General features: G+C 51.5%; 1 protein-coding gene across 9 annotated transcripts; it reads left to right on the forward strand.

Moving 5' to 3' along the window:
- The first annotated feature begins 1315 nt into the window (after positions 1-1315).
- Positions 1316-16440, forward strand: Rnf44 (ring finger protein 44). Of its 9 annotated transcripts, none has more exons than XM_041660052.1 (11): positions 1405-1541; positions 10858-11008; positions 11153-11384; positions 11954-12121; positions 12516-12692; positions 12782-12943; positions 13032-13159; positions 13392-13479; positions 13560-13681; positions 13756-13855; positions 13979-16440. In XM_041660052.1, exons 2-11 carry the CDS (start codon positions 10902-10904, stop codon positions 14039-14041), a joined length of 1347 nt encoding a protein of 448 aa, XP_041515986.1. In that variant the 5' UTR covers positions 1405-1541; positions 10858-10901; the 3' UTR covers positions 14042-16440. The 9 variants fall into 9 exon arrangements, with proteins under 9 accessions (XP_041515990.1, XP_041515986.1, XP_041515989.1 ...); XM_041660055.1 differs by having other exon boundaries at positions 12519-12692; XM_041660057.1 differs by having other exon boundaries at positions 11195-11384.
- Positions 16441-23339: the final 6899 nt, after the last annotated feature.

Below are 23339 nucleotides of genomic sequence, written 5' to 3' on the forward strand. Positions count from 1 at the left end.
ACAGAGCAATGTTCACATGGGTAACGAGTATACACGAAGGTCCTTTGTAGCCACTGCGTTAGGGTTAGCTTTGAAAAAAAAATTGGGCATTGTGGAGCATGGCTTTAATCCCAGCACCAGGGAAGCAGAGGCAGATGGGTATCTGTGAGTTTGAGGCCAACCTGGTATACACTGCGAGTTCTGAAACAGAAAAAGCTATATAGAGACCCTGTCTCAAAACACAAAGCAAAATTAAAAAAGCTTCCTGTGGTCTCTCTTCCGTTGCACCCACCCTCTGTGCGCAGAAACTGGTCAAGGTGAAATCTAGTGGCCGCTTGTCCCAGATCAGCTGTAAGACACTGACTACAGTCAGTTTTCCTCTCAGTACTGCCTCAGGGGTGACTCAAAGGGCCACAGCAGACAAGAGGCTCCTTGGTGGAATGTGTTCACGCTTCCATGCCCCATCCTCCTAGATCGTTGCACTTTGCACGTACAAAGTTCCTTCGGTGCCTGTATGAGGGCACCAGCTCAGGTCACCCCCAGAATCAGCTTTCCAAACCACTCCTGGCCTCAGACCCTGGGTCCCTTCGAAGGAATACCTTCCCTTTAAAGCTCTCTCGTCAGGAGGAGGCCAACAAACAAGGCTTTTAAAGCCCCAGTTAACCCCGAGGAAAACCAACTGCACAGAGTCAACCAAGTCTTGGGCTGAGCTCCTAGAGCCTGTCCTGGCAACCCCCAGAGCGCAGTCTGCAGGAACTGCAACTTCCGACATGTTCGGCCGTACGGCCCGCTGGGAGTTGTAGTCCTTACGACCCTCTCCCCGTGCGCCTAAGGAACTGCTCCGGCACGATCTACTGCCGTATCTGGCGTCTTTGTCCTCTAAAGTGCCCTTGAAAGACCATAGAGTCGTATTTAACTTATTTTACAGGAAAGGAAATAGAGACCGCTCTAAAGCAGGGTCACAAAGGCACCAAGAGCGCGAACCTTCCCAATGCTTCGCCCGGGCCGCACGCCCCGCCTCCCCCCCTTCGTCCGCGATGGTGCGGCCCGGTAGGCCCATTGTTCTCCGCAGGGGGAACCGACGATCAGTTTGAGCGGTTCGCCCGCGCTGAGGGGCGTGTCCAGATTCCCCGGGCCGGTCCTCCCCCGCTCCGCGTTGGTGAGGCCCGACCAGCCCAGTGCGCCACCAAGCAGGGAGTTCACCGAGGGGGCGTGTCCGGACGCCCCGTCCAAGTCCTCCCCCTCGCCGCGATGGTACGGCCCGACGGGCCCATCGCCTGCGAGTGAGGCGGGGCGTGACAGTCTACTCGCTCGCGTTGTACCTGCGATCCCGGGAACACGCGTACCCAGACGCTCCGCCCCTGTCCCCCCTGTTCGCGATGGTGCGACCCGACAAGCCCATCGCGAGCTCTAGGGAGGGGGAGACGGCGAGCAGGGTCCACTGCGGGAGCAGGGGGAGGGCCGCGGCCGGCGGCTTGCGAGCCGCAGCCGGAGCGGGACCGGGCTTCTCCGGGAGCGACGCGCCGCCGCCTAGTGGGGGTGGAGCCCAGCCGTGGCCCCAGGTAACGCCCGGGCGCGGGCCGCTGTGGATGCGGCGGGAGGTGCGGTCCCTTCGGTGAGGCCTCGCCGGCCCCAGTCGCCGCTGCGGCCGGTCCGCTCGGTCCAAGTGCTAGGGCGCCCGGCTGGAGGAGTTTCTCCGAGCTCTGCGCTCGCCTGGTGGGGCTCCAGCGCGGATCCTGTGTCTTGTGGCCCCGTATGGGACCCTAACATTTCCCCCTTTGGCAGCCAGAGTGGCTGGAGGTCCAAGAAACAGCACTAACCCGGGCCCATCGCTGTATTAGTGATGTTCGAACCCCGAGAGGTCGAGAGTCGGTTTGCATCTTGCCCAGTCGAAAAGCGTTTCCTGTCCGAGCCCCACTAGGCTTGAGTGGAGCTGGTGCTGGGGGCCAGGGAGGAAAGGAATTGGGGGTGAGGGTACGAAACGTAAGGAAATGGGGTATTGGTCCTTATAGGCTCTGCACTCCTGTAGCCCCAAGTTTTCTTCTCAGTAGTGTAATGCTTTCGTTCCGACTGCAGATTGAGCGATTCCAGTGGTGAGATGTACGCAGTGTAGGGAGGGGTGAATGAGTTAAAAAAAAAAAAACCAACCAGCATACACCCAAAGTTCGCACATCCCACTGCAGACACAACCAGGGAATCACACCGTCAGTTGCATATCCACCGCGAGCCACCTAGGGAGGTAGGTACAGGTACTCTCGTCCTGTGGTTACCTCTGGACAAACAGCCTCTCACGGAGGTTAGGGAAGCCCGCAAGGTCACAGAGCCCCTAAGAGCCAGAGGAGCCTGCATCCAGCCATTAGTATAGTCCTGTCTTCTTTACATTCAGCAGGTGAACAGTGCCACAGTTATTGGCGTTGTCATTGACCCCATTTTACAGATGAGAGCCTAAGATGCAGAGAAGAGAAGTCACCCTGAGTGGTGCTCTCATGAGCACAAGACCCAGAATACATCTGCACGGACCCACACACTCTGCTCCTTGCCCATCTGCACAAATAATCGGTTATTTGGAGAGGCAAAGCTTGGGGTTAATCCTTGCCCCAACAGAGAGGATGTAAAACAGGCCTCTCAAAACTCTCCCTGGTGTACTAGGCTCTGGGCTCTAGTCTGATGCTTGGTGATACTTTGAGACGTCTGAGTCCCAAGCTGGCCATGGTGTGCTATGTGTCCCAAGGTCCCAATTGCGTGTTCCCTTAGTTTTGGGAAGGTTGTATCCTGCCTCTATGAATGAAGATTCTAGGAGCCAAGAAAGAAAGCAATGGAAGAAAGCCTCACTCAGAAGGGAGGCAGCCAGTCTTCTGGCTCTGATAGGAGGTGGGAACCCTGGCTTGGCAAGGCCCTCTTAGGAAAGAGTACTAGCACCTTCTTCCTGTTTCAGCTTGTCAGAGTACAGCTGGCATGCAGGAGAGGCTGAGGAGGAAGCTGGAATGCAACAGCAAGTGCTTGGCACTTGGATCCTGCTGCCCTCTCCCGCTCTCGTCTGCCACCTCAGGCACTTGCTAGGTCCTGAGCTGTGCTCTTCTTTTGCCCCAGGAACATCTGTACTTTTGATCATTGCAAAGTCTCGGGGATGTGTAAGGGTCATCTTTCACCTCGGTTGCCTCTTCTGTGCAGTGGGGCATTTGCTCTTCGCTCACAGAGATGATGAGGGTGAGCCGCCTGAGGACTGTGTACAGAGCCCCTTAGTGCTCACTGGAACTGAGGCAGCTTTCTGCAACCCACTGGGCCAGCCTTCCTGGTTCTGCGGTGAGTGCAGTTACTTCCTCTCTCTGAGAGTAAGCAATACCTAACTACTGGGGGATAGGCTGTCATAAGAGGCACACAATAGGTATGAGGGCCACACCCCACAGGGGATTGAGCTCTGATGAGGAAGAGGCACACAGAGGGCCACACTGGGATCCCAAGGCATAGGATTTTGAAGACTAGTCCAGATTGCTGTCTTCTATTGAAAATTTAGGAAACTTGGTAAAATTCTTCTCTCTTCTGCTGATACGATTTTGCGTATGGCCAAGAAAGATCTTCAGGTTTGGAGGTGTCTGGGGCATCTGTTCCTGGGGAGAGATTGACTGTGGGCTTCTAGGGCCAGGCCCAGACTGAGTAGATCAACAAAGAGGGTCCTGTATTGGGAAAGTGATTGCCTGGCCAAGTAGGGACAACCCAGAGTATCTTTGGCCATTTGTGGCTCACTGGGAGCCAGGTCACAGATGAATCTGAACCCTGCAGGAACTGCAGGATGGTCTCATGGAGATAGCCCTATCCACAGCATGATCATGGTTCTGTTGGGTCTGGGAAGCCAGAATAGACCTAACAGGCTAGGAAAGGCACAGGGGAGCTGTCTGGCTGTGTCTAGAGCTGTAAAGAATCTGCCAGACGTGGGTAGGTGATGTTGAAGACATACTAGGAAAAGAAAATGATACATGGGCCAGACTTGGGTTTAAAAGCCCATAACTGGATTGTGAATGGAGGGTAGATTTTTTTTTTTTTTGTTTCTGTGTATGAGCATGCACGCTCGCTGTCTGTTTGGTGAGTGCGTATGTGTGCTGATGTGTGAGGGTATGAGTTCAATCCTGGATGGCATTCGTCTGGCACTGTCCATCCTTTGTAAGACAGGGTTTGGAGCTAACCAGCTAGTCTTGGCTGGCTGGCTGGCTGGCTGGGTGCTGTCCAGAAAGCCCTGGGGAATCCACCTGTCTCCGTGTTTCTTTATGTGTATTGTGTGGATGGAACTCAGGTTCTCAAACTTGCCTGGCAAGTACTTTAGTGACAACTATCTCTGTAAGTCTCTGAGGGAAGAAAATAGTAATCTCTGCTCAGGCAAGTCAGTTCACTTCTAGGACCCTCAGCTCCTCACCCATACATCGAGGCAAAGGCATTCCTGTGGTGCCACATTCCTAGTAAAGGCTGGATTTCAGTACACTGCAAACAATGCCCCCTTTAGCCAGGAGGGGATTGTTGAATGAGACGGTGACTGTGACAGGGTTTTGTCTGATTCAATGATGCAGAGTAAAGGTCAGGGTCAGTTCAGCTCCTGTAACAGAGGAGGTGGGAGTGGAACCCTGAAAAGCAGGAAGGAGGAATTGATTTCTAGAAAAGGAAAGGCTCCTACAGCAGAAGGGGGCCAGGCACAGCTAGCCAGAAGGAAGACCATTGTGGTGCAGGAATGGTTAGAAGAGGGTAAGCCCAAGAGACTGATGGGGGGAGCTTACTAAGGTTGCCTCCAAGGCCAGTGTGCACTCGGTGGCAGAAGAGCCACTGCAGGCTCCTCCCATAGAAGCATCAGTCAGGGTACAGATGGAAGCATCTTTGAGCACGGGCAGGATTTCTAGCTGCTTGTGATTGATGGAGACAAGAATTGATAGGAGCAAACAGAGAACATCACTTTGCATGTCCACGCCTAAGTTCACGCGTATTTGTAGACAGCGTAGAATTCCAAGTTACATCTGTGCCACTGCGCCATTAACTTGATCTCCTGTTGCTTAGAGATCTGCAAATTGCCCCCAGGTGCCATCTTGTCATCATGCTGCTGGCTGCACATCCACAGTGTGATTAGTTGGTCTGAAGGACTTTCTAAGCCAAAGATTATTCCCCAGTTTCCTTCTGGAGTCTTTCCATTGGCTGCTTTTCCTGAGGAGAGATTTTCATTCTAAGGGAATGAAAATTTTAATGCCTTAAAATCGGGCTTATAAAGTACTAGAGAGGTAGCTCAGCAGTTAAGAGCACTCGCTGCTCTTACAGAAGACCAGGGTTCAGTTCCCAGCACCCACAGCAGTTGACTCACAACTACCTGTAACTCCAGTTCCAAGGAGTCCAATGACCTCCTCTGGACTCTACAGACAATGCCTGAACTGGGTGCACAAACATACACTTAGGTATACACTCATACATACACATAAAATAATAAAATCTTAAAAAAAAATAGACCTAAGATTTATTTTATGATTTTCAGCAAATTTTTCAATAGGTTGTTCTGCCTAGAATTTGTGTTTTGAGACAGGATTCCTGTGTAACCCTAGCTGTCCTGGAACTCAGTCCATAGACCAGGCTCAGAGATCCACCTGCCTCTGGCTCCCAAGTGCTGGAATTAAAAGAGTGCACCACCATCGCCCCGGCTCTGACTAGAATCTTTTAAAGCAATTATATAGTTATCAAGATTTAAAAATCTGGGGCTGGAGAGATAGATGGCTCAGAGGTTAAAAGCACTGGCTGCTCTCCCTGAGATCCTGAATTTAATTCCCACAACTGTCTGTAATGGGATCTTGCGCCCTCTTCTGGCCTGCAGGCATACATGCAGACGGAACACTGTAACACTGTATACATACTAATAAATCAATCTTTTTAAAAAATTAAAAATCTGAACCAGGAGAAGTAATGTATGCCTATAATTCCAGTACTTGGGAGGTAGATGCAAGAGGATCAGGAGTTTGAGGGTAGGCTGAGACATAAGACTGTCTAAAAACTAATAACAGAAAATTAAAATCTGCCCTCCTGAACAGATGCACCTTGTTAATTCCCGTATGCTTTCACAAATACTATATGCAGATACAATGGCCCACGAAACTAATGATACTGTTACATCTTGTTCAGCAAAATGGTTTCATTTTTTAAATACTTATGGGATGTATCCACTAAGTATAAAGTGAGTGCACCTGATCCTAGAGCCTGCTGCATAGGTTTAACAAATGTTGCCATTTTGTCCCGACATCTTGTTCTGGGTTGGTGGGCGTTGGAGGAGTCCAGTTCCTACAGACCATCCTTGTAGACACGTGCATTAGGTAATTCTGGTGTTCTGCAAACCCCGTCCCCACTTTGTCTGCCTGGGAGACATCCAAGGAGACTGAGCCACTACTTCAGCTTGGGTCCATGTCTCTGTTCTCTCGCGCTTCAGTTGTTAACTGGGTGTGTGACACGTTTGTTGTTTGGCTTTTGAAGACAAGGTCTTAGTACCCTTGGCTGGCCTGGAACTCGCTTTGTAGACCAGGCTGGCTTCGAAAGCTCGTCTCTGGTACCGCTTGTCAAACTGTTGGTAGGCCTAGAAAACTAACTTCCCTGGGTTGCTACAGCCAGCTCTTCCGACTTCAGCTCAACTAGAGCCTCCCCAATCCCTTTCCACCGCATCCCTCTCACCCCCAACCCCCACCCGACCCCCGGCTGCCCTGGGGACGGGGTTGCAAAGTGTTTCTATGACGTCAACATGCGCAGGGCCAATCCCCCCCCCGCCCGCCCAGGAAACGTTTAGTCGTTTGCATGGGGCGTCAGTCATTGGTCTCTTGGGCCTTCTGGGCTGTCGCAGCTTTTTAAAGGCACTGCATAACGGAACAGAAAGCGGGAGAGGCAGAGGCGCGGTGGGCTATGAGGTCATCGCCGGCCTGCGGGGCTCGGGAGTGACGTCACCTCCGGGAAGCGTGCCGGCCGGGGCTGAGGGCGGTCCTCTAACCGAGGCTGCGTGAGAGGCTGCGGGCCCCTCAGAGGCCGCGGCCCTAAGAAGGTAACTATGACAGTTTAGTGCGCGCCGTGGCCCCGAACTCGGGGGTGCCCCGTCCTTCACCTGCGACCTGGCCGTGGGGGCTTTCAACTATATGAGGTGGGGGCGAGGAGGCTTTTTTAACCCGGTTTTCAAGATGGCGACCCGCTAGTCACGTGCCGCTCGCAGAACGCGATTGGCCGGCGCGGTGTCGAGGGGCGGGGCCTGAGGCGGGGCGGGCACGGGCTCCTGCCGCTGCTGTTTGCTTGAGCGTCCTGGCGCGCCCCCGCGCTGCGCGTCCTCGCCGCTCTGAATGTTGTGAATCAAACGTGGGGCTGGTTCCATCCGGCCGCCGCGGACAGTTCTTAAAGGGCCAGCCCGCCGGATCGCACAGCTGCGTCCTGCGCCGCCCTCCTCTCGGGTCCGGGCCGGGGAAGCGGAAGACAGAGCAGGTTCGGGAAGGAGCCGGCGCTCCACCATCCGCACCCCGCATCGCGAACAAAGGAGCCCGCGTGTTGTGGGACGGCTGCCGGTGAGTCGGGCCAGGCCCCTAACTTCGGACCCGCACCCCGGAACTCTGACTCCCTCGGGGGCTCGCTGTGGTTTGCCGGCTTCGTGGGCGTCGATCCTGGGCTGTCGGGGTCTGCGCGACGACGGTGAGGCCCCCGGGCCAGGTGCTGCCTGGGGCTGCCTAGACTCGGCCAGGCCACCCCTCTGCGGAGCGCTGCGGTGGAGGGGAAGGAGTCACCCCCTCCCCCTGCAGCCGCCACTTCCTTTGTTGTTGCTTTTGTCTCACGCCGAGCACATGGTCCGGGATCCTCGGTTCTTAAAGTCACAGCGCTCTAGTCCTTGTGCTCCTGCCTGGCCTCGTCCCTCGGTGTTCCTCCGAGTGAGGCACTAAGGAGTAAGAGGGGGTCAGCGGAGTCTCTCCTGGGACAGGTGTGCATGCCTCGACCCCGGTCCCCAGGGAGGGACGGCTTTGGAAGCTTACTGGAACCCCACTGCCTGCGTCTGGCCTGTTTTAGGGAGGAGCTTGAACCTCGGGGACTTAGTTTTCCTCCCCCACTAATGTGAACATCTGGTTTCTCTGGCATTTTAGGGGCGCTCTGGGGGGATTTCGATCCCGGTTTTTATTTGTTGCAACTGAGACTTAGCGAAAACTAAAGGAGTTCTTTAACCAAGGTCACCCAGGGAGTCTAAACTGGCCAAGGTGTGGTGGTCCCACTCCAATGCCTCCGCGGTTTTCCTGCGAGTTGGGAAGCTCCTGCTTTAGAGTTGGGCCAGCGGGTCAGGGAGGGGGAGGTTGTCTTCCCGCCTAAGCCTAGTCTTGGTCTTGGGGGTCTAGCTTTGCTGGTCTGCTAGAAGAGAGCGTCTTTTTTGCAAACAGACTCCACGCCGGGGTCAAATATGTGCTTGGAACATTGTATTCGGCTGACAGGGTTGTGGACTCATGGGGGCAGGATCAGACTTAGGGGAGTTTACACAACTTCTTAAAGAGAACAGTGAAAGAGGTGTGGAAAGTAGTGTTGCTGGTTGACCTTGACTGTGTCACTAGGTCCAGCTCAGTCTCTTGCGCGGCTCCAGAACAGCTACTCACAGGTACTGAAAGAGACTGTGTCTGTGTGCCTCTAGAAGGAGTCTGGTTTTTCCTCTGGCCACTGTCATCTTGAGTGGACTAGGTCTGGGTCTAGGGAGCCAGCCAGGACCAGTTCTGTTCCCTGTGGTCCAGAGCAACTCTAACCGAAATGGGTGTGTCCCCTCTTTACCACTTTTGTTCCTGATAGGAATTACAGAATCCCCTTCCCTCCTGGGGCACGCGGCTGGAGCAGCGTGCTTCTGCATCTTCCAGCCCTTCCGGTACCTCGTGTTTGCCTAGGGTGGGAGTGCAGGGCAGTGTGTCTTTCTTTCTAGAAATGATTATTTACCCTACAGCTGGCATTCACTTTAAGGACTGATTCCTCTGTTGCCTTCAGCGTGGCCCTTGATGGTTCCCTGGGGAGATGATTCTCAAGTTGTTACCATTTTTCACAGAGGAGTCTGGGGTTCAGGTACCAGAAGCCATGGGCCTAAGATCCTGGCAAAAAGTTGGGGGTGTTGTTTGTTCGGGGGTGATGCTGTTACCTTTGGCACCATCATCCACTAAATGCCCTTCTGTCTGCTGGCTTGGGGTGGGCCAGGCATCTTGTTTCAGTGTTGGGGGTGGGTTACTCCTGGCCCTTGTTGGTGGCTGGCCTGGAATTAGGAAGTGAGAACCTATGTGTTAGGGTGTATATAGTTAGCCCCAGCCAGGGGTCACAAAGCCAGTGACCAAAGATAACCAGGTGCAGAGTGGACAGGATTCAGAGAGAAGACCCATTTTCTGATTGAGGAGGAGAGGTGCTCCATCCCCCTTTAAGTCTTATTTAGAGACTAGGATTTGTAGGGAATGATTTATAATCTCTCAGTCTTCACTCACTGGCCCCACCCTGTCGTCACTGCAAGACTGCTTTTACACAGACTGGGTAGTGTGGAGAAGGTGCTCTCCTGTGCAGAGTTCTGGGTAAAGGAAATGGTTCTTTGCATTTAGCTGGAATGACTAAGGTGCTTCACTGGCTTTACTGCCTTGCTGCGGCAGCAGGTGGCAACATTTGCAACTGGACATCAGACATGCATAGGTTTGTTGGTTGAAAAAGAGTAGAAAGGCCTCCTTGTGGCAGTAATGGCAAAGAACTGGCCCAGTGCAATAAACTCTGTAGTGTCTCAGGGCCCAATGGATTTTATTTTCTTTTTTCTTTTTTTAATATTTATTTATTATGTATACAATATTCTGTGTGTATGTCTGCAGGCCAGAAGAGGGCACCAGACCTCATTCCAGATGGTTGTGAGCCACCATGTGGTTGCTGGGAATTGAACTCAGAACCTTTGGTAGAGCAGGCAATGCTCTTAACCTCTGAGCTATCTCTCCAGCCTCCCGATGGATTTTAGAGTGTTCTTGCCAAGTCTTCATCCTGACTGAGTTAGTGGATGGAAGCCTGAGGTTTACCCTGCTTTCCCACCTGGTCCTCCTGTGACCCTAAAGAGGAGACCCTGCCCTGACCCATTCCTACTCATCTTCCTCTCAGATTCATCCTTTTTCAAAAGGCTCTGCTTCCCACATTGGGGTCTATATGGGGTCCCAGAGCAAGGACCTGGATCCTTGCCAGACCCAGCATGCTTGCTCCTGGCAAGTTTCTTTCCTGGGCCTAATGAAGCCTTGAGGTGGCCTTCACTGTCAGCAGCAAGATGGGGGGGGGGGGGGGTAGAGAAGCAGGCTTGAAGTTGCTCTATTTCCTAGCTTCAACATGTGTGTGGGACCTGGGGCAGTGAGTCTCTTCTGCCAAGTCTGCTACAAACTTTCCGTAATTAATGGGTGCTGTCCCAGCTGAGTGTGCCCCAGGGTGAAGGACGAAGGAGAGAAAATGGTGTCTGACCTTAGACCAAGAGTTTCCAAGGGTAGAAATGGGTCAGGCCATATTACCTAGCACTGGAGAATGAGTCCCAGGCCTTCTTCCTCTTTAGCCAGTCGTATAAAAGGGGAACCTGACTCTCCCACGAGCCCCATCTGCCTGGAGATGTAGTCCCTGACTGAGGCAAAGGAAGCTTCCTGCAGCCAGAGCCTCACTGGAGCCCCTGGTCCTGAAGCATACTGGTCTGGTCTCTGAATTTACTGTGTTCTAAGTTTTGATCCCACTTCCCAGAGCAGGAAGCTAGTCTAGCCTGTCAGCCCTGGACCCCAGGCTCTAGAGGAGGACCTGTCTAGTTTTTGTCTGCCTCACCATTCCTAATTGCACAAGCAGCTGGATTTTCCTATCCCTCTATGTCTTTCTCTACTTGCCTCCTAGGGTTGTGAGCCCCGGCCCAGCCCCTCCACCTCCCTGCTCCCCTGATGAGACCATGGGTTTTGGCAGTGACTAAGTGGCCACCCTCTGCCCCTGTGGGTCACTGGCGATTCTCTACAAGACCTAGCAGCAGTCCAGGCCAGCTCTGGGGAAGGTAGGAAGAAGTCTCCATCTCTATTCAAGGGCAGCCATCTTGGCTTGGGTTCATGGACAGAGGGGTGGGCCCTAGGGCCCTGAACTCTCTCGGCTTTCTAGTGTGGATTATGACCCTGTCTTCCCTCCCTGCATTATAAATGAGTGGCGCTCCTCTGTCCTGTTGGGGCTCCTCTGTGTGGTGCAGCCTTGGCCACGAGGGGCCCCTGGCCAGCCCACCTACCCAGGATGAGCACTTCCCCTCCCAGCAGCTGCTGCCCCGACCGTCACACCTCTCTGTAGAGGAGCACCGAGCCTCAGCTCCTGCCGGCAGGAGCCCACGAATGCTGCACCCGGCCACCCAGCAGAGCCCGTTCATGGTTGATCTCCACGAACAGGTAGGAAGGACAGCTCTTAGTTCGCCCACCCCCACCCCCAGCTTCTATCAAACTGATTTTTAAGAAACAGATTCTCGGGCTGGAGAAGTGGCTCAGAGGTTCAGCGTACTGGCTGCTCTTCCAGAGGTCCTGAGTTCAATTCCCAGCAACCACATAATGTCTCATAACCATCTGCGATGAGATCTGGTGCCCTCTTCTGGCATGGAGGTGTTCATGCAGGAGGAATATTGTATACATAATAAATAAATCTTGAAAAAAAAAAGAAAAAAAAAAGAAACAGATTCTCGCTTGCTGTACTTGGCCTGTTAGTCCACAGCAGGGGTGAAGGGAGGGTCTTCCCTGGGTGCCTACAAAGATTCATTAGGACACAAGTGCTGCACAACAGGGTCTCACTATGTGACCCTGGCTGGTCTGGAACTCTGGAAGTAGACCAGGCTGACCTCATGTCCCAGAGATCTGCCTGCCTCTTCTGCTTCCTGTGTGCTGGCATTATAGGCATTGCCTGGCCTTGTCCAGGACTCTTTCTCGAAAGGTTGCCCTCCCTACAGTGCCTGATGCTCTCTCCACAGGTGCACCAGGGGCCTGTCCCTCTGTCCTACACAGTTACCACAGTGACCACCCAAGGCTTCCCCTTGCCTACAAGCCAACACATCCCTGGCTGCAGTGCCCAGCAGCTCCCAGCATGCTCCGTGATGTTCAGTGGGCAGCACTACCCCCTCTGCTGCCTCCCACCTCCAGTGAGTAAATGCTTTCTTCTCCTGCCCCAGGTACATGCCACACTGTCCATCCCAGCAGGTATGAGCACAGGTGCCCTAGGAACTGAGTTAAATGCCTGTGCAGACTGTCAATGTATTAGTTTGGCCTTCCGGCCATGGCCCTTCCCAGAGTAATGTGTTTGTGTTCCCACAGAGGTATGTGGCAGTTTAGAGGTCAGGGACCTTTCTGTAACAGCGCCTGCTGTATACAACTGCAGTAGAGGCTGTGGGATGGCACCCTGCCTTGGCGGCCTAGGGCAGGGATGGGGCTTGCAAAGCCGCTGTAGCTCCTGGGTTTGTGTGTACAGTAAGAGCCGTTAGCTGGGGGTGTTCCCTGGCCTCCTTGGTGCATAGGCCCAGTTTTGCTCTCTCTCAGCAGCTGATCCAAGCATGTACCATGCAGCAGCTCCCTGTGCCCTACCATACCTACCCCCACCTCATCTCCAGTGACCACTACATTCTTCACCCCCCGCCACCGGCCCCACCGCCTCAACCTACCCACATGGCACCACTCGGGCAGTTTGTGTCCCTGCAAACCCAGCACCCACGTCTGGTGAGTTTGGGGAGATGAGGGGGAATGCAGAGTGGGAAAGGCAAGGATTTTATTGTAAGCAGCTGGCTGACCCATCCCTTCCTCTCCAGTCCCTGCAGCGTCTGGACAATGATATGGACCTTCGAGGGGATCAGCACCCCTTAGGTAGCTTCACTTACTCCACCTCTGCCACTGGCCCAGCCTTGTCACCCTCAGTGCCCCTTCACTACCTACCCCATGAGCCACTACACCAGGAGCTGTCCTTTGGTGTGGTAAGTGCCACCCCGTCCCTCTAGCTGGGCCTAGGGCAGCGAGCCGACCCGCCTCCAGTTGACCTGCTGCACCTGTTCCTGTTTGCAGCCATATTCCCACATGATGCCACGGAGACTGAGCACACAGAGATACCGTCTACAGCAGCCGCTGCCGCCACCGCCGCCGCCCCCACCACCACCACCATCTTATTACCCAAGCTTCCTCCCCTACTTCCTGTAAGTACCAGCGTAACTTCCCTAGAGCCATTAGGCCTTATTTTCTAGGACCCCATAGCTCTGGTCGCCCACCCACACAGTGGTTGACCCTGCCTCTCTTCCAGTGTGCTCGAACAAGCACCACCATCCTGATTTGACCCATGCAGAGCTCTGTACCTTGTTTGCATTTGGGGGTGGGGGTGCTTTGTGCCGTCTACCTCTGCTGACCTGCACTCTGGGGGCTCCCCTCTAGTTCAATGCTGCCAATGTCACCGACCACCATGGGCCCCACCATCAGCCTGGATCTGGATGTGGATGACGTGGAGATGGAGAACTATGAGGTCTGTGATGCCTGAGCTGGGAGGTGGAGTCTGGGAGACCTCCAGCTCTAGTGCTGCTGACCTCCCTTGCCTGGCTCTAGGCCCTCCTGAACCTGGCTGAGCGGCTGGGAGATGCCAAGCCCCGCGGCCTCACCAAAGCAGACATAGAGCAGCTGCCGTCATACCGCTTTAACCCTGACAGCCATCAGTCTGAGCAGACTCTGTGAGTGTTGCACCAGAACCTCTGGGAGGGTGCTCGCTGTCGGTGTGGGGGGGTGACACTGTGCTTCTCGTCAGGTGTGTGGTCTGCTTCAGTGACTTTGAGGTGCGGCAGCTGCTCCGAGTCCTGCCCTGCAACCATGAGTTCCATGCCAAGTGTGTTGACAAGTGGTTGAAGGTAAGGCAGCCTGAGCCCGCTCCCAGGTAGCCCTGGTGGTCAGGTGTGTAGAGTTTATCGAAGTCAAATAGGTGGGGTGGGAGGTCAGGAGAGCAATCTCTGATGTGTGGCTGTTCCTCCCAGGCCAACCGGACCTGTCCCATTTGCCGGGCCGATGCCTCCGAGGTGCCCAGGGAGGCTGAGTGAGGCTCCGCAGCCACCCACAAGAACCCTGCCCAAAGCTCCGGAAATGGGTGGGGGGAGGCAGGGAGTGGCCCAGGGAGAACTGTAAGGGAGGGGCCGGGCCTGTCTCAGCATTCCCACCTGCAACTTGAGAGCTGGTGCCAGGGTCAGCCCTGGAGAAGCCCCTGCAATAAGCCCCTGCGTTTGCCAAGCTCCAAAGACTCCTTCCCCAAACTGCCTGCCTGCCTGCCTGCCCGCCCGCCCGCCATGGAGCTGCCTGAGTGTCCCCAACTCAGTCTGCCTCTTAATTTGCCCTTGGGTCCTTCTTCCTGCTGGCTCTGGGAGGCAGGAGTCCATTCCCCAAGTGTGGTGGCTGGTGTGATCCCCACCCCCCAAAATGACCCTGGGTCAGCTGGTCTCTTGTACTGAAGAGAAGTACTCCCTGCACAGGTGGGACTGCCAGGTCTGTGGGCAGATGGGAGCCAGAGACCATTTCCTAAGGCCCAGGACGCCAGACAGACTTGGGCAGTCGGCTCTGCCTCCACTGCTGTGCAGTGTGGGTCTGACTCCCCAGGACCCCACCCCAGGCACAGCATTCCAGCCCACCCCAGGCTGGAGGGTATCCCAGCCACAGTCTTTGAGCAAATGGGATGGGGGCTCCAAGCTGAACACATTATGTTCCACAGGAGACAAGCCACAGTCTGGGCATGTCCTTGTGTTCCTGGTGAGTGCCCCCCCACCAGGGACAGTGTCAGACCCGTGCTTGATCTTCTCCCCCTCTGTCGTTTTGCATGAACGTGAGGAACAGCAGTTTTTGTTTATTCATTTGGCCCAAAATTGCGTGTAGGGGGTATGGATATTTAGAGGTGTTCGGGGGGGTTTTTTTGTTTTGTTTTTTTGTTTGTTTGGTTGGCTTTTTTTTTTTTTTTTTTTTTTTTTGATTTTCTTTTTCCTTCTTTGGTTTAATAGGAGTGGGGTGAGGGCATAGGGACCAACCGGGACCAAATGCCCAGGGGGCAGAGGAGGGTCAGGTTGTGCCGCACCAGGCCTTCATATGAGCGTGTGGCTGGGACTGCGCTGGGCGGCTGGAAGTCACAGGGCAGGGTTGGGGGTCTGTGCTCAGCTGATAACTGCCATGCACTGTACTGCACATGTCCCTAGAGCCTACCAGGGACCGATTGCTTTTCAGGGCATTTCCTCCAGCCAGGGGCTGTCTCCCACCTGCCTGGTTGAGTCTCCTCCTAGGAATCCCAATGAGGACAGAGATCAGGGAGGGCGTGAACCTCCACCTGGGGGCCCCTCCCAGTCTGATCCCTTGCCCTCCAAGGTCTGGAGGAGGCTGAGTTCCCTACTCCTCCTTCCAGGTCCCATTCTTTCCCTTTCCTACCCCTGTCTGGGGTTGCTGCCCTGAGTGAACGAACCGCGTGTGGGGCCGGCACATCCTAGCAGGCAGCCATTGGCGCCTGCTGCCTCAGGGATGCTCCAACCACCCTCGTTCTCCTCAGCAGCCCTGGCTCCCTGCCTCCCACAACCCATCCTGCCAGGGGGCCCATCGGCCTGGTCCCACCCCACAAGAACCCAAAGTCTTACTGTATATAACTCCAGGTGATGTTTCTATATTTATAGCAGTGTTGAAAATCCACGTTTTACACAGAACCACCTTATCCAACCCTTCCTCACCCCAACAAAAGGTTTTTAAACCCTTGTGGTTTCCTGGGGCAGCGGAATTGGCTCATGGATTGTGTTGGCTGCAGTGATGATTCCAGCGAGCAGCTACTGTGGGGAATACATGGTTTTCATTTGTATTTTTTGTTTTGTTTTGTTTTTTTAATCATTTAAGAAAGATTTACCAAACAATTACTTAGGATGTTTGTGATTTGCCAACCTTGCTGTAGATGCCATGTTACCAATGATTTCCTGTGGTGGGGGCTTGGCATTGTTTACTCTTTAGTTACCAACTTCTGGCCTCGGCATGACAGTGGGCACCTTCCCCCAGCACTGCTGGGCCCAGCGCCTGTGTTCTGTTGGAAAGGTTTTTATATTATATATATATATAAGTAATTACACACATATATATATATAAACACATGTGATTTGGGGGCCCTGTTCCTTGCACATCTTACAGTTACCTCATTTTTCCCATGTATGTATTTGAGAAAATGCTAATATATAGAGAAAATGGTTCTTAAAGCTTAAATGTGTGGTTTTTCCATCCCACTGGACTCACATTGGTTTGTAGCATTTAACATAACTAGTATGTTGTATTATATATGTGTATACGGATTGAAATTTTTAACAGATTTGTACTTTTTTTAAAATGAAAGTTGCTAGTTCTGCTTGACCAAGTAGTGCAATCATTATTTTTTTTAATATTGTTGCTGATTTCAGAGGGATATTCACTAATAAATGTATGATGTATACAAGTGCTGCCCAAGCCGCCTCTGGCCGCTCGTGTGTTCTTCCCATGAGAGGTAAAAAGTGAAGAGTACTGCGGGGGCGGGGGGGGGGGGTGCTGCCGAGGTGGTCACAGAGCACGTGGTCCCTGCTCTGGAACCATGAAGTTAGTCAACACTGTTGGCAAGTTACAAGAGTCCATCGAACTAGCACGAGGAGGTATCCATCCCTTAGTTGTCCTAGCTTGTAGATTCTTCCTGGCCTTCTGAGGTGAGCTCATGTATCCCATGCTTGCCTCAGATTTGCTGTGAAGTGTAGCATGGTTTCTAAATGGTTTTAATAATAAATTCCTGGAGTCCATTTATTTGGAGTGAAAGCTGAAAGATTGGAGAAGCAGAGCCGCTGGTGGTGTGTGTGCGTGTGTGTGTGTTTTGCAACAGGGTTGCTTTGGAGCCTGTCCTGGAACTAGCTCTTGTAGACCAGGCTGGCCTCAAACTTACAGAGATCCTCCTGCCTCTGCCTCCCGGGTGCTGGGATTAAAGGCGTGTGCCACCACCGTCCAGCTGAACCACTGGTTCTTACCTCTACAAAATCCTCAGACTGAATGGGGTGCATGTGTGTTGGGAGGTATCCTTTCTCTGCAAGTCCTCAGACAGAATGCCTTCCCTGTGAAACTTCAGACTGAATCTTCTGAGCTTCTGTCTCCTCCTGTTTTATATTCCTCTCTCCACCCAACCATATCACTCCTATCTCCACCTCCCTGGTGCTGGGATTAAAGGCCTGTGGTCCGAAGTGCTGGTGTCAAACGTGAAATCACTGCCTGTTTCTCTTTCAGACTGAATTAGTTTTGTGTACCCCAGGGTGACCTTGAACTCACAGAGATCCATTTGCCTCCCTAGTGCTGGGATTAAAGGTGTGTGCCACCACTGCCTGGCCTCCTATGGCTAACTAGTGGCTAGCTCCACTCTCCCATCTTCAGGCAAGCTTTATTTGTTAGATTACAAAAAAAAAATATCGCACATGGCTTCAGTGGGCATTGTGCCTACATGAACTGTAAAATCTCCAAGAGTTGATTCTTAGGGTGGCATGTCCTGTATTTACTTTGGCTCCAACCACATAGCATGCAGCACCCTAGGACGGGGTAGATCACATATTGGCAGCAGCTGTGTCCCCGTAGCCCTAGAGTCGTGAGAACTGAAAGTGGAAGTTTGTAAGCTCTGCAGGGCTGCAGAGAGCCCAAAGAAAATCACATTGTATCAAAAACAGTTCACCGCTCATGAACAAAAACAAAAAAGCTCAACTAGTCATAAGAAACCTCAGCAAGAGCCGGGCGATGGTGGCGCACGCCTTTAATCCCAGCACTCGGGAGGCAGAGGCAGGTGGATCTCTGTGAGTTTGAGACCAGCCTGGTCTACAGAGCTAGTTCCAGGACAGGCTCCAAAGCCACAGAGAAACCCTGTCTCGAAAAAACCAAAAAAAAAAAAAAGAAACCTCAGCAAGGGGGCTGGAGAGATGGCTCAGTGGTTAAGAGCATGGCGTGCTCTTCCAAAGGACCCGAGTTTGATTCCCAGCAATCACATGGTGGCTCACAATCATCTGTAATGAGGTCTGGTGTCCTCTTCTGGCCTACAGACATATGCAAACAGAATAGTGTGTCCATAATAAATAAATAAATATTAAAAAAAAAAAAAGAAAGAAAAACGTCAGCAAAAGACTCAGCTAAATCCCACTTAACAAAAGCCTGGGTGCTTCAAGAATCTATTGGACAAGAAAGGGACATCCAGGACTTGTAGCCCAGCTAATGAAAAAACTGAAAAAACCCATGCTGAGAAACAAGGTGGTGCTCTGTGCCTGGAGTTGAAGCCACTCTGGGGACTGACAATGATCCCAATTAGGATATATAACCAAAAAGAGGAAGGGAAAGAAGAGGGGGAAAAAGTGTTTCTAGAAGCTAACAAATACATGAAAGGAAAAAAAATATATATCCTAGGCCAGCCTCCAGCTTGCTAGATAGAGGTTGAGCTTAAACTTTTAATCCTCCTGCCTCCGGAGGGCCAGTACCAAAGGCATGTGCCACCACATGTCATCTGTGTAGTGCTTCGATTATGCTGGGCACTCAACTGAGCCAACCAGCCCAACCTGGACACATGAGAATATAATGGGAAATACCACTTCTAACCAGTCAAAAATGTGGGCCTGTAAAGATGACTCAGCAGTTGAGAGTGTTCCTCTTCCAGAGGACAAGAGTTTAATTCCCACGCAAGGGGTTCAAAACTGCCTGTCACTCTAGCCTCGAAGGCCCCCGTGCCTCTGGCCTCCACAAGCATCCATACACACAATTTTTTTTTTTTTTTTTTTTTTTTTTTGGTTTTTCGAGACAGGGTTTCTCTGTGGCTTTGGAGCCTGTCCTGGAACTAGCTCTTGTAGACCAGGCTGGTCTCGAACTCACAGAGATCCGCCTGCCTCTGCTGCCTGAGTGCTGGGATTAAAGGCATGCACCACCATCGCCCGGCCCATACACACAAAATTTAAAGGAAAATCTAAGACTTATATGTTGGAAACCATAAAAACTGTAGTATAGACAAGTACATAGCTGCTTATACACAAATCACACCCAAATAAATGAAAAGTATTCTTGGAATCCAACAGCCGGCTTCATACAATGTTGCGCTCCTCAAATCGATCCGTTTAGTGCAACTTAACCAAAATTTCAGGAAATTTTTTGGCCTTTTCTGAAATAGGAAAATAACAAAGGGGCTGGAGAGATGGCTCAGTGGTTAAGAGCATTGCCTGCTCTTCCAAAGGTCCTGAGTTCAATTCTCAGCAACCACATGGTGGCTCACAACCATCTGTAAAGAGGTCTGGCGCCCTCTTCTGGCCTTCAGGCATACAGACAGAATATTGTATACATAATAAATAAATAAATAAATAAAGAAAATAACAAAGGACCTAGAAAACAGTGGAAACAACTTTGCAGAACAAAAGTGGGTAGAGTCTGCCCAATGCACTACTCCATGCCAGGCTGCATCCACCAGGACCATGTAATTGGTCCTGCAAGATGGCCCCTCAAGTGAAGCCTGGCGACCTATGCTTGATCCTCAGGACTCAAAGTGGACAGAGAGAACTCTTGAGTTGTCCTCTGACCTCCACATTGTGCCATGTCACACATGCACGTAAAAAAGCAACATTATTACAGATTATACAACAAAAGGATCCAGAAGCTGGGGGCTGGAGTGATGGCTCCGTCTTCTAGAGTACGGGCTACTCTTACAACGGGCACAGGTTTGATTCCCAGCACCCATATGGTGAGACTGAAACACCAGTCCCATAGGGATAGAACACCCTCTTCTGGCCTCTGCAGGTACCAACCAGATGTGCACATCATGGCAGCCAGACATAACCACAGTCAAAACCAAACACTTTTGCTTGTTTTTAGGCAGTCCCATTGTGTTGCCCTGGCTGTCCTGTTACCATGTAGCCTGAGCTGGCCTCGAGTTCACAGAGGTCCATTTGTTTCTGCCTCTGGACTGCAGGGTTTAAAGGCTTGCACCACCAAATTAGCTTAAAATTAAAGCAAAAAGCCACCCAGAAGTCGGTCTACACAACTACAGTTGGCTTTACTAACAACGATGTTCCTCGGTTTGTACAGCAATAACACAGAGCAGATCATACATCTCAAGGGGAAACCAAAAAGCTAGAAAATTTTTAGCCCTGGATCTAGGGCTAAACAAAGTAGTTCTGGCTGTTACATCAAAATCAGTTATTAATATAAGACAGTAATTGGATAGCATCAAAATGGAAAAAAAAAACAACTTGCAAACTATCTGACAAAAGGACTCATTTCTCATATATAAAAGCAAAAGTTTGCCAGGCGGTGGTGACTCACGCCTTTAATCCCAGCACTTGGGAGGCAGAGGCAGGCATATCTCTGAGTTCAAGGCCAGCCTGGTTTACAGAGTGAGTTCCAGGACAGCCAGGGGTACATAGAGAAGCCCTGAGAAAGAGAGAAACCAAGTTAGTGGACTTATCAAAGGGTATTTTATATGCATATGAAAAAATGTTCAGGGCTGGAGAGATGGCTCAGAGGTTAAGAGCATTGCCTGCTCTTCCAAAGGTCCTGAGTTCAATTCCCAGCAACCATATGGTGGCTCACAACCATCTGTAATGGACTCTGGTGCCCTCTTCTGGCCTGCAGGGATACACACAGACAGAATATTGTATACATAATAAATAAATATTTAAAAAGAAAAAAGAAAAAATGTTCAATCCCATCAGCCATTACAGAAATTCAAATTAAAACATTACACTTACAAAAACAATGAAAACTAAAGGTTTCGGGGCTAGAGAGATGGCTCAGAGGTTAAGAGCACTGGCTGCTCTTCCAGAGGTCCTGAGTTCAATTCCCAGCAACCACATGGTGGCTCACAACCATCTGTACTGAGATCTGGTGCCCTGCTCTAGCGTGTGGGCATACATTGAGGCAGAATGTTGTATACATAATAAATAAATAAATAAATCTTTAAAAAAGAAAACTAAAGGTTTCTGTCTCAGGTCAACCCCCAGAACTTCACCAGACGCTGCAGCAGGAAAACTCAACAGAAATTTGTGGCCACTCTGGAAACCTGACAGCTGTAACACACTAATAGTTAACCCCCCTGGTGCTACCCAGAGTTCAGATCTGTTCTGTTTGAGTTACTCCCTTGTGCAGACCAGCTTTTCCTGTTTACAGGTGTTTACCCTGTTGAAGGTCAGTAACCCCAGTTAATAAGGTACCCGACTTGTACTTTCTTGTCTGCCAACTTCGTTCTTGGAGAGAGCCAAACAAGAACCTGGGTGAAGACAGGAGAATGGCCTTCACTGACTACTGAAGCCAATCACAAGGGTTACAAGATTGATTCTGTTTATCTAGCATTACAAAACAGAGATAGCATCAGAGAAACAGCAAACAAATTAGTATAGTGTGGGGTTCGGAGTAGGAAAGAGCAGCGTGTGGAAGGCCTTCGTGGTGGCAGAATGGTTCTGTGTCTCTGTGTGGATCTACGTGGGACAAAGGGGAAAGAGTCACGAGGATGTGCATGTGTGCTGTGCACAGGGGCTCATAGAAAACCTTTGAAAACTGCTGGGCAGTGGTGGCGCACGCCTTTAATCCCAGCACTTGGGAGGCAGAGGCAAATGGATCTCTGTGAGTTCGAGACCAGCCTGGTCTACAAGAGCTAGTTCCAGGACAGGCTGCAAAACCACAGAGAAACCCTGTCTCGGAAAAAAAAAAAAAAACAAACAAACTTTGAAAACTGCTGGGCGGTGGTGGTGCATGCCTTTATTCCCAGCACTCAGGAGGCAGAGGCAGGCAATTCTCTGCAAGTTCCAGACCAGTCTAGTATGCAGAGTGAGTTCCAAGACAACCAGGGCTACACAGAGGAAACCCTGTTTTGAAAAACCAAAAACACTGGGACTCAAACATAAGCTTCTTGCATTTTAACGCTCCCCCAGCAGGCTGCAGAGCATCCCTGGCCGCTCAGCCTGCCAGGTTCCATCAGAGAGGAGCTAGGCACATATCAGATACTTTTGAAATAGTTGTGCAATCCCTAGAACCCTGAAGTTATTTTGAAATAAGAAGCTGAGGACAGCTGAGCATGGTGGTCCAGTCTCACAGTCACCCATTTGGAAAGGTAACCCGGGAAGACTGCAGTGGGTTTGAGGCCAGGCTGGGCAGCATGAGTTCGGTCTCAAAGCCAAACAGCCTGTGAGAAACTATAAAGGCCCAGGGCAACAGGGCAAACTGGAATTACCACTTTAAGGTATGACATGGGCTTTTGGTTGCTACCTCTCAGAAGCTCTGCCTGCTTAGCAAGTCCAGTTGTATCTGGCCCATGGTGAGAGCATTGTTTGTCCTGTGAGCTCATCCTGTACCTTGGCAGGAAGAACATTCAGAGTTCTTAGGTCATAAGGATCATATAAAGGCCCAGGCATTCTCCAGGGGAACTTTGATTACCCTAACTCCTGGGGGAGTCTACTGAGCACTTGGCATATCATTTGTGTCAAATAAATGTATCCAACAAAACTAGATGACTTCTGCTTCAAGCCAACCGAGGCACAAAATCCTTACCTTTAGAAGCCAGGTTCTGAAGCAGAGGTTAAAATACACAAGCAGCCGGGTGGTGGTGGCGTCACCACACCTTATTCCCAGCACTCGGGAGGCAGACGCAGGTGGATCTCTGTGAGTTCGAGGCCAGCCTGGTCTTCAGAGTGAGTTCCAGGATAGCCAGGGCTACACAAAAACAACCTTGTCTGGAAAAACTAAAGCGCATGCACCCTTTCCCAAGTCCTGTTCCAATGGCCTCTCCTCCGTCCACTGGCTCTCACAGCACACCTGCAGAGGGCTGTCCTGTCACCTCGGCTCCTGCTGACAAGTGCCTACCTTAGAGCTAGAGCCACCACAGGCACCATAATCTCAGACCCCTAGCAAATGGGTCCAAAAAGGACAGTGTAGACATTTTCAGAACACATGGATTGAATAAACAAGCATTTTAAACGAGCCAACTACTAACCTGGGTGGTGGCAGCACATGCCTTTAATCCCAGCACTCCGGAGGCAGAGAAAGGTAGGTGGATCTCTGTGAGTTCGAGGCCAACCTGGTCTACAAGAGCTAGTTCCAGGTCAGGCTCCAAAGGTACAGGGAAACCCTGTTTTTGTTTTTGGTTTTTTTTTAAAAAAAACAAAAAAAAAACAAAAAAACAACCAAAACCGAGTGAACTGCTCAGAGAGAATGCACATGGGAAAGTTGACCTAGTCAGTTCCGGGGCCCCAGGGCCTTGGCCTCCTCTGTGGCTCAGGTGAAATGAGCAGTTACTTACCCATGACAATTATTACTGTTGTTTATTTGGGGTGTGATAATGTGGCAACCTGAGATAAATCTCTCATTGGCTGT

The sequence above is a fragment of the Microtus oregoni genome, unplaced genomic scaffold (genome assembly GCF_018167655.1).
Source record: "Microtus oregoni isolate MIOR12 unplaced genomic scaffold, Mior012 000011F_ref0000422, whole genome shotgun sequence".
NCBI lineage: Eukaryota > Metazoa > Chordata > Mammalia > Rodentia > Cricetidae > Microtus > Microtus oregoni.

What these genes read in the sequence shown, in the direction of transcription:
- Rnf44 (XM_041660052.1), top strand. Translation starts at nt 10,902, where the DNA reads ATGAGACCATGGGTTTTGGCAGTGACTAAGTGGCCACCCTCTGCCCCT. An exon ending in TGGAGATGGAGAACTATGAG is followed by an intron (nt 13,480 to 13,559) that starts GTCTGTGATGCC and finishes GCCTGGCTCTAG; the next exon opens with GCCCTCCTGAACCTGGCTGA. An exon ending in CATCAGTCTGAGCAGACTCT is followed by an intron (nt 13,682 to 13,755) that starts GTGAGTGTTGCA and finishes GCTTCTCGTCAG; the next exon opens with GTGTGTGGTCTGCTTCAGTG.